Source organism: Myotis brandtii, unplaced genomic scaffold (genome assembly GCF_000412655.1).
Source record: "Myotis brandtii unplaced genomic scaffold, ASM41265v1 scaffold9255, whole genome shotgun sequence".
In the NCBI taxonomy this organism is placed as follows: Eukaryota; Metazoa; Chordata; class Mammalia; order Chiroptera; family Vespertilionidae; genus Myotis; species Myotis brandtii.
In genome coordinates, this window is record NW_005371815.1 from 28859 (window position 1) to 39563 (window position 10705).

A 10705-nucleotide genomic window follows, 5' to 3' on the forward strand; every position below is an offset into this window, starting at 1 on the left:
CATGCACCTCCGCACCTTTGTATTTACTTCAGCACCGCACCTCCTCTGAGTCTCGGTATGCTTTTCTCTTTCCTTCTAGTTGTAGAAATTCCACTCAGCCAGCCTTCCTGTGGTTCTGGATGATGTCCGTTATGTCTTTTAGTTGTATTTTTGAAGTGGTTGTGCAAGGCAGCAATCTCCGGTGTTTACCTATGCCACCATCTTGGTTTCTCCAGTTATTGTACTTTTAATTCTAGTATTTTATTTGGTACTTCTTTATAGTTTACATTCTGGCACTCCATGCCAAGTTTTCCATTACTTCTTTGAAACATTTAGAACAGATACTTTGAAGCCTTTTGGGGCAAAATACAACGTTGTGGCCCACTAATTACTTAGTTACTCTGACTATCTTTTTCTGAATATTGGTCATTTTCTCCCTCCTTTATTTTTGTTTTGTTTTCTTTGCATGTTCAGTAATTTTTGCTAAAAACTTGGGCTTTGTGAATACTTATTTATAGTAATTCAAAATCAGTTATATCTATTGTTCTAATGATTATTGTTTTTTCTAGCAGATGATTTACTTAGTTGGATTCAAGCTTCATCTTCTGCCCTACTGTGCCCCCCACCCCGCCCTCAATTTCCACTTCAAGTATGAAGCAGCTCATATATTTGCTTAGTTTTTTAAACTCCAGCTACTGCTTTTTACCCTGGCCCCCTAAGGAGAGGTAGGTTCTCCTTCTCCTCATGTTCTTTAGCTCTCAGGCAAGGAGTTGATGAGTGCTTATACATAGCTTTGGGGGCTTACTTTCTGCTGTTTTCTTTTTCCCAGGGTTTTACTCTTTATACTATCCTACTGTTTTGTCAGCCTCAATTTCTAATACCTGAGCCTGTAAGACTTAAGTTTTATTCTCTTTGAGCTATCAGCAAGTTGTGGAATGCTGGTAATAAAAAATACAGCAATCTCAATCTCTTTAGGAGCACTTTTATTTTTTAAAACTCTTTTCTGATATCTTTCTGTCTGCTTTTCCTAAGCCCTCTGTGATCTCTCCAACAATTGCTTAGTTTAACTCAACTTGGAGTTCTGGCAGAGTTTAGACTCCGAATTTAGGTCTCATCTGTTCTACAGTTCTCTTACTTTCAGAATTTATCCCTAATTCTCCAGCTCGTCTGCCATCCAGTTCTGTTCTATACCACCTTTGAGGAAGTACTCTGTGATTTTCTACCTTAACAGCTATTTGATTTGGGGTACAATACTTCATGCAAAAAAGCCACAAACTTAACAGTCTTACCCATTGTAGGTGCTGTCTTTTAAGGATATTTCTGCTTGTTTTGGTTGCCTTTCAGTGCTATCTATTAGTTGGTTATTATATATTGTATTCAGATTTTATCATTATTACTAGAGGCCTGGTGCACGGATTCGTGCACTGGTGGGGTCCCTCAGCCTGGCCTGCACCCTCTCACAGTCCGGGACCACTCTGGAGATGTAGCAGTGCACAAAGCCGCAGATGGCTGGGGAGGAGCCCAAGCCGGGGCCGGGAGCCACTCCCACTCATCCCAGCCCTGTGGCACCTGCTGCTGTGGAGCCAGGAGAGGCTCGTGCTGCCGCAGCTGCACTCACCAGCCTTGAGCCCAGCTTCTGGCTGAGCAGCGCTCCTGCTGTGGGAGCACACTGACCACCAGGGGGCAGCTCCTGCATTGAGCATCTGCCCCTGGTGGTCAGTACATGTCATAGCTACCAGTTGACTGACTGTTTGGTCGTTCAGTCATTCAGTCACTTAGGCTTTTATATATATAAATTAGAGGCCTGGTGCACAGATTTGTGCACTAGTGGGGTCCCTCAGCCTGGTCTGCGGGGATCGGGCCAAAAAAGGCTCTCCAAAATCCCCCGAGGGGTCCCGGATTGCAAAGGGGTGCAGGCCAGACCCAGGGACCACACCAGTGCACGATTGGGGCCGAAGGGGACCGCAGGAGGGCTCCAAGGCATGTCCGGCCCATCTCACACAGTCCTGATCAGACGATCAGGGCCGGTCAGCCAGGGAGGGACCTCAGGAGGTTGGCCAGCTGGGGAGGGACCACGGGAGGGCTCCAAGGTGTGTCCGGCCCCTCTTGCCCAGTCCCAATCGAGGCCGTCTCACCCAGTCCCGATGGGGGGCTGATTGGGACCAGCCGGCCAGGGAGGGACTTCAGAAGGTTGGCTGGCTGGGGAAGGACTGCAGGAGGGTTCCAAAGCGTGTCCGGCCTGTCTCGCCCAATCCTGATCGGCCAGACCCCAGCAGCAAGCTAACCTACCAGTTGGAGCATCTGCCCCCAGGTGGTCAGTGCATGTCATAGCGATTGGTCAAATGGTCGAACGGTCTTTTATTATATAGGATCTGAGATATCGTTTTCCTAGCCAATTCACTGTATGATCACTTCATGCCAAAACTCACTTCCATGCATTTTAAAACCATATTCTTCTTGCACATTGCAGTAATCTTGAAGGGGGGGGAATTAACCTCCTCATTGGATGCTGAGAAAATTGTTCTGCTGTTATGACATACTGCATCTTGTACATACTTCTGTTGTACTACTTGTAATACCTTGCAGGTTTGTGTTTACACATACTTTCTTGAAGGTATATGTTACAAGTTTGAGGCTGTAACTTCTTGTAAGAGGGACATTGTTTTGTATGTCTTCTTTTTAATATGTTTTTATTGATTTTTAGAGAGAGAGGAAGGGAAAGAGATAGATAGAAACATCAGTGAGAGAGAAACATCACCAATCAGCTGCCTCCTGCATGCCCCCTATTGGGGATAAAGCCCGCAACCCAGGCATGTGCCCTGGCCAGGAATCAAACCTGTGTCCTATTGGTTCATGGGTCAATGCTCAACCACTGAGCCACACTGGCTGAGCTGTTTTTTATGTCTTGGCATCCCAGTGAATGAATGCAGTTTTAGGGTACAAAGTGACTTCACAGTAAATAGTTTAAAATGAGTTATTAAATAAATTTGGTGACAGGTACTTATACTTTGATTTTGTTTTCCTCACAATGTAAATCACAAAAATAACAGGCTTTCTTTACAAGTTTTCTTATGAATGCCACAAAGAAACAGGATCAAAAATAGTGCCTAATATCTAGTCAACTTGTTGTAAACACAGTTTCTATCCATTGCAGGGATTAGTGTCATTCAAGGATGTGACTGTGGACTTCACACAGGAGGAATGGCAGCACCTGGATCCTGCTCAGAAGACTCTATACATGGATGTGATGTTGGAAAACTATTGCCACCTCATTTCTGTGGGTAAGAAAACCTTTCTGACACTTTCAATAGCATGTATTTTCTTTCATAGTGCCTAAAGTATGTGTGATCTTGAATTTCAGGGATAACAGGTGATGATTCCTTTGTGGTTAACAGAAAGAATGATTATATCTTTCACTTGCACAGTACAAGGTGTTAAGTTTACTGTTACACAAAGGTGTATCTTAATATGCAGTATTGGAAATGCAGTATTAAAAAAAACCTTACTAGTTTTTTCAAGCATATTGAACCTTAAGCAACTTAATCCAAATCTTTCCTTATCAGGGTGTCACATGACCAAGCCTGATGTGATCCTGAAGTTGGAACGAGGAGAAGAGCCATGGACATCATTGACAGGTCAGACCTGCTTAGGTGAGTTTCTGACTCTAAAACAGATGAAACTAGTGGAATATAAACGTTTAAATGGTTATGAAGTTGGTGACAAGATATCTATCACTTGTTACTTATTATTTGTTTTTTATATGAAATTGAAATGCTTAATTATTCAAGGACTAACATAATAAGTCTTAATCTGGTCTTTTCAAATTTATTTCTCTCTTGGAAACTCTTCCTAATTTCCACTTAATCCAGGCTACTAACTTTTCTCCAACAGTGTAGGATTTGTCATATCTGTGTTTTTCATTGTGTTGTATTCTCACTTTCACAAACTGTGTATCTTATGGTTCAGCCATGAGATTTCTTCTCCACGAATTATTGCTTGACTACTCATCATATCCACTGTTGTGTGTTTTTCTGTTAATTCCCTTGCTACTTATGAATTATAACATATATAGTAGTTGGATATGATTAGATAGTGTAATATCTGATTGTACATGGTTTATGCTTAAGAATCCTTTCCCTCAAAGATAAGATCCTTTGTTTCAGTCTTTGCTGTAGGTATTTAGTACTTGCTTCATGAACTTTTTGTGGAGCTATACAGGGGAGATATCTTGTTTCCCTCATTCAGAAAGCATGTACTTATAAGTTCCTTTTAGGATATACCTTTTTAGGCCATGGCAGTATACATTCTGAATAAAATGTTTTGTTTCTACCAAACACTACCTATGACACATAAAATCAATGTAAACTTTTTATGGCTGAGATTTGTCAGATATAGGAACAACCCTTAAAACTTGCTTGAATATGAAGAGTGATTCTAAGGGGTTTAAAGTTTTGTTTACAGAAAAAATTCCTTGTATGTTAGTATTGATGGTAATGGACTCAAGGCAGAAAAATATTTGTGAGCCTAGGTTTAGCATTGCCCCACTAGATTTGGATAATTGCAAAGTAACAGAAGTCAAATATAGCTCTAAACTTATAAGAGAAATGAAGGTGAAAGTTAAAGAACAATCTAGAACCAGAATGAACAATCTCATCTGGAGTTGGGAATGTTACTGTAAATTGGGGAAATTGAACAGTCTTTCTTTAAACCTGAAAAAATAAGTCAGCAATTAAAAAGAGGAATAGTTATAATTGATGGTCATGAGAGTTGTTTTTTTTAACAATTCTGAAAGAGTTGGTAGTAACAGCAATCTGAATACACCAGTGAGTATAACCCTAGTCAGTTTTAAATTTCCTGTTGTGTTCTCTTAGTTTTTTTTTTGTTTTTTTTTGTTTTTTCAGAAGAGAAAATGATTCCCAGCTATATGGAGAATTAGACCTAGACTATAGGATAGTTTTTCTAAACACTAGGAAATTAATTGATGCTTAGAATCATTAATTAACTATTGATAGCTACAAGGACAGGGGTGGTAGAACAACTGGAAGTGTTTTACCTTGCAATCCAAAAGTGATAAATAAAAGTATAGGCTCTGATCTGTGTCCTCCCAAAGTAATCCTTTCTCTAATATTTTCCCTGAATAAGCTTTTCTACTAATCTTGTCAATCCTACTTAAAGCCTAATGCCCTTGATAGTTTCACTTTATTGCCTATGAATCTACCTATCAAAACATCAATCCTCTTCCACCATTTTTGTCTTCTCTTCACTACTTCTTATGTTCGGTCAACTTTATGTATGATGTTCTGGTGCAAAGTGGAAAAGTTATTAGCATTCATTGCTTATTTTTTTATTCTTTTCCACACTGAAGCAGATGTTTCATTTAGCTTTTGTGTCCCATGCAGTGAGTAATTTGTCTAATGTCTTCTTTTGCCTCACATAATAGACCCTAGTTCAATTCCTTTTCATAGCAAATGTGTGAACATTCACAAGTTATTATTAATTATATTCTTTTCTAGAAAAAAACTGGAAACCTGAAGACTTTTTAGTGAAATTCAAGGAACACCAACATAAGTATTCTAGATCAGTTGTATTCATCAGTCACAAAAAACTGATTAAGGAGAACAATAATGTGTATGACAACACACTTACTTTAAGCAAAAACCCTATAAATTCAAAAAATCTAATTCCTGAATATAACCATTATGGAAAGATTTTTAAAAATGTATCAGAATTAATCATCAATAATATAAGTCCTGCAAGAAAGAGGCATAGTGAGTATGATGGATATGAGAAGTCACTCTTTAGTGCTAAATCAGAGACAGCTCACTATGGAGTCAAATCCCATAATCAAAATGGTAGGGCTATCAGTCATAATGAAGTTCGGATGCAGTATCGTAAGATGGAAACTCCAGCACAGTCATTTGGATATAATGACTGCGAGAAATTATTGCTTAAAAAAGGAAGCTTACTTACATATCAGAGAACATACATAAAAGAAAACACATCTGAATATAATAAAAGGAGAAGAGCAACCAATATTGAAAAAAAACATATTTGCACTGAATGTGGAAAGTCCTTCTGCAGGAAGTCAGTATTGATTCTGCATCAGGGAATTCACACAGAGGAAAAACCCTATCAATGTCATGAGTGTGGAAGTTCATTTAGAAGGAAATCATATCTCACTGATCATCAGAGAACACACACAGGAGAGAAACCCTTTGTTTGTAATGAATGTGGTAAGTCCTTTCGTCTAAAGACAGCCCTCACTGATCATCAGAGAACACATACAGGGGAGAAATCATATGAATGTCTACAGTGTAGGAATGCCTTCAGATTGAAGTCACATCTCATCCGTCATCAGAGAACTCATACAGGAGAGAAACCATATGAGTGTAATGACTGTGGGAAGTCTTTCCGCCAGAAGACAACACTCTCTCTACATCAGAGAATTCATACAGGAGAGAAGCCTTATATTTGTGTAGAATGTGGGAAGTCCTTTCACCAGAAGGCAAACCTTACTGTACATCAGAGAACTCATACAGGGGAAAAGCCGTATATTTGTAATAAATGTGGGAAATCCTTTTCCCAGAAGACAACTCTTGCTCTTCATGAGAAAACTCATAATAAGGAGAAACCCTATATTTGTAATGAATGTGGAAAGTCCTTCCGTCAGAAGACAACCCTTGTATCACATCAGAGAACACATACTGGGGAAAAATCTTATGAATGCCCTCACTGTGGGAAGGCCTTTAGAATGAAATCATACCTCATTGATCATCACAGAACTCACACGGGAGAGAAACCATATGAATGTAATGAATGTGGAAAATCCTTTAGTCAGAAGACAAATCTCAATCTACACCAGAGAATCCATACAGGGGAAAAACCCTATATTTGTAATGAATGTGGGAAGTCCTTTCGCCAGAAAGCAACCCTCACTGTACATCACAAAATACATACAGGTCAGAAATCCTATGAATGTTCTCAGTGTGGGAAAGCCTTTAGCAGGAAGTCCTATCTCATTCATCATCAAAGAACTCATACAGGAGAGAAACCATACAAGTGCAATGAATGTGAAAAGTGCTTCCGCCAGAAGACAAATCTCATTGTACATCAGAGAACTCACACAGGGGAGAAACCCTATATTTGTAACGAGTGTGGTAAGTCCTTTAGTTATAAGAGAAACCTCATTGTCCATCAGAGAACTCACAAGGGAGAAAAAATGGACATGCAATAAAATGTGATTTCTTTGGGAAGCGTTCCTTCCCAAGTTATTGTAAAACTTTAGTTTTTAAAAGCATGCTAATAAGGTCATTTTAATCACAGATGTTATTAATTTAAAGTACCATACAGCATAACTTTTTACTGCTTACTAGCATAAAAATTGGTATGATCATTGTTACTGAACTCTATCAGCAGTGAATCTAATTTTTGTTTTCAAGTTCTGATGACTCAATTTACTTTTTAAAAACTTATACAGGGAGAGGCAAGATTTTTAAATGGCCAAAAGCATTAGTCTTCATAACAGAAATGAAATATGAACTATATTTCTCATTGCATTTGGTGAAAAAAAAACACATAGTTATTACTTCCCCAAAGATTATCACTTCCCTGGCTTATAACAGCATGAAGTAGTTTTTGCATGTCTTTACATATTTTTATCACACATCATGAATTCTTTTGTGTCTTTTTTCACTCAACATTCTGAAGATTCATACATTGTGTGGCAGTAGTGTTTTCATATTTATTTTGTATAGTATTCCACTTTTAAAATATCCTGCTGTTTATCCTCTTGATGGTTATTTGTATTTTTTATAATTTTGTGTTATAATAAAGTTACTACTATAAGTATTCTTGTATATTTCTTTGTGCATGTATGTATGTATTTCTGTTGATTTTACATTAAGACTGGAATTACTCCATCCAAGGGGATATGTAAGCTTTTTCAGTTTATGATAGACTAGAGGCCTGGTGCACAAAAATTTGTGCACTCGGGGGGCGGGGGGAGGGGGGTCCCCCAGCCCGGCCTGTGCCCTCTCGCAGTCTGGGACCCCTCGGGAGATAACGACCTCCTGGCTTAGGCCTGCTCCCGGGTGGCAGAGGGCAGCAAGCAAGCCTCCCTGCTCGCTTCAGTGCCTGGCTGCCGGCCGCCATCTTGGCTGACAGTTTTAATTTGCATACTCACTGATTAGCCAATGAAAAGGGTAGCAGTTGTACGCCAATTACCATGTTTCTCTTTTATTAGTGTAGATACTGCCAAACATCTCAGACCTTTCTCAACTTTGGAAAGTAACAGCTCTGATTGTAATCAATGTGGAGAAAGGTCTTTAGTAATCATTCAACTGGAGAATTCCTATTAAATCAAATCCTTATGATATCATATTTGTGAGAATGTTGTTAATCATGAATATATGAATGTCATTAATGTAGAAAGATCTTTAGTTGTGGCTGAATCCTTACACAATGCTATTGGAGGGAATCCTATAGTTGTCATTATTAAAGGGGTAATTTTAGGCATAGTTTACACCTAATTCAACATCAAAGAGTTCATTCTAGAGACAGGGAGGTTAAGAAGGAACATAGGTGAGTAAAATTTGGGAGTATAGTTGTTATAGTAGACACAGTTACAGGAAATATGTATAAGTAAGGCTATATATAATATAATATGCCTATATAAAATAAGCTTTGTATAGCTTGATTTATCTTGCAGAACATGTTGGTCTCTGGAAATTCCAAATGAAAACTCACTGAAGAGGTTTTGATGTTTGAAAATTCGAAATCTGCTAAGACAGTAGTATCTGTACATCTCTGTGAAAACAGTAAGCTCAGCAGCAACTTGAATTGTGTTACTAAATGCCCTTCTTGAGGAGGTTAATTTTAACCTATATTTACTACATAAAATTATTGTGTGTAATAAAATTTTGTAGAAATTAAAATAACCATGAAGTTTTTTTTCTCAAATGGGTAGAACTGTAAACCAGATCTAAGTAAGCAGGAACATGGTTGATAGCTTAATTATCTGGCAAAAAAAAAAATGTTTAACAAGCCCTCTGGCCTATAGAAAGGGTTAACAATAGCCAGTGGGTAGTAAATGGAATCATGCTTAAGAGTACAGACAAGATGAACATATAAAATAACTACAAGTAGTTAAGATTACAGGTCCTATATTCAGAACTATGAAAACCTAGGAGTTATTCATTTAAATAAATCTATTTGTAGGTGAATGGTACTATCAATGGTATCTAACAAAAGAATTGTATTCATGACCAGGGGCTCAAGCCTTCCTCTGTTTTCTGGGTATGTAGTAAGTGGGAGGCATGATCTAATTGCATCTGTTTGTTCTAGCCTCAACCCATGAAAGATATTGGAAATGTGTGAGTCACATTTTCTTGGACAGTCTACTCTTCCTTGTTTTTGCTACTTTATATTTATAAGTAGGACATTATATTCATGTTTTGTAGGTCTTGTGTATGAGGTACTAGAAAGTATGGTGTACTAATGGACAGTTTTTAAATGACTCAACTTAAAGGTACAGTTATAGACTGACAGATGATTAGGCTTTTTTCTTACCTAAGAGAACTGTTAATATAGGAAGTTATAAAATTATTTGTATAGTTATCATTGGGTATCTCTCCATATTTATGCTGTTACATAGCATATTTATCTCTCCATATCTTGGCTATTTCCCAAGATCTTAATTTTTACTCTCCTATCATAGTTGCTATATCCACCAAAATATATAGCACTTTCAGGAAGGAAAGAGATGGGGTATTATTAGAAGAAACACATTGCTAATACATTCATTCGAATAAAAAATGTTTAAAACTCAAGCCAGTCACATCCTAGGGCAGATAGTAAATATCCTAAACTTATTTTTACATTTTATATTTCCACTATTTCCTAAATTCTATATTAAACTATCCTCATGCAAATCTGAAATATATATATATAATCTCAGTTGGCTGAAGGGGAGAGGAGCAATGAAAAGACATTCTGCAAAAGTTTGACCATAAAGAGTTATCCTAGCTCTAGCTGGTTGTAAGTGAAGAAATTGGATATTTGGCTGAAGAGGTTTCTAAAGAAAATGTTAGCTCAGTGGATAGAGCGTCGGCCTGCAGACTGAAGTGTGCTGGGTTTGATTCTCGTCAGGAGCACATGCTGGGGTTGCAGGCTCCATCCACAGTGAGGGGCGTGCAGGAAGCAGCCAATCAATGATGATTCTCTCTCATCATTGATGTTTCTTCTCCCTCTCCCTTCCTCTTTACAACCAATAAAAATATATATTTTTAAAGTTATCCTACTTGAAGTGTCCCTGCAAAAATTCAAAGAAGTGGCAAATTGTTTTTCGTACGATTTTTGTTTTTTTAATTTTAGCTTTTCCATTTAAAACTATGTCAAATTTAATATTATAAATACATATCACTTAAAATATATACTATAATTTTTTAAAAATACACTAGAGTTTGTAGATTTAACTACTAAAATTGCAGTGATTTGTTATGGCAGCCACAGAAAACTAATACGCATATTTTGGTACCAGGAAATGGCAACTCCATAGAATATAATGAATTTATTATAGGGTCATTTATAGGATTGTAGGATCAAAACAGACAAATGACCCAGCCCTCTTCACTAACAGACTCCTAATACAGTACTTTTTTCTTTTTTTTTAATCTTTAATTTCTTTATTGCTTAAGGTATTACATAAGTGTCCTTATCCCCCCATTAA

The 10705-nt window shown here is 37.7% G+C and overlaps 1 protein-coding gene across 1 annotated transcript; it reads left to right on the forward strand.

Annotated features, from left to right (window-relative positions):
* Positions 1 to 3123: 3123 nt before the first annotated feature.
* Positions 3124 to 7834, forward strand: ZNF567 (zinc finger protein 567). The gene is made up of 3 exons (XM_005885746.2): positions 3124 to 3260; positions 3543 to 3629; positions 5493 to 7834. Exons 1-3 carry the CDS (start codon positions 3218 to 3220, stop codon positions 7211 to 7213), a joined length of 1851 nt encoding a protein of 616 aa, XP_005885808.1. The 5' UTR covers positions 3124 to 3217; the 3' UTR covers positions 7214 to 7834.
* The last annotated feature ends 2871 nt before the right edge of the window (positions 7835 to 10705 follow it).

What these genes read in the sequence shown, in the direction of transcription:
- ZNF567 (XM_005885746.2), top strand. Translation starts at nt 3,218, where the DNA reads ATGGATGTGATGTTGGAAAACTATTGCCACCTCATTTCTGTGG. An exon ending in TTGCCACCTCATTTCTGTGG is followed by an intron (nt 3,261 to 3,542) that starts GTAAGAAAACCT and finishes TTTCCTTATCAG; the next exon opens with GGTGTCACATGACCAAGCCT. An exon ending in GACAGGTCAGACCTGCTTAG is followed by an intron (nt 3,630 to 5,492) that starts GTGAGTTTCTGA and finishes ATTCTTTTCTAG; the next exon opens with AAAAAAACTGGAAACCTGAA.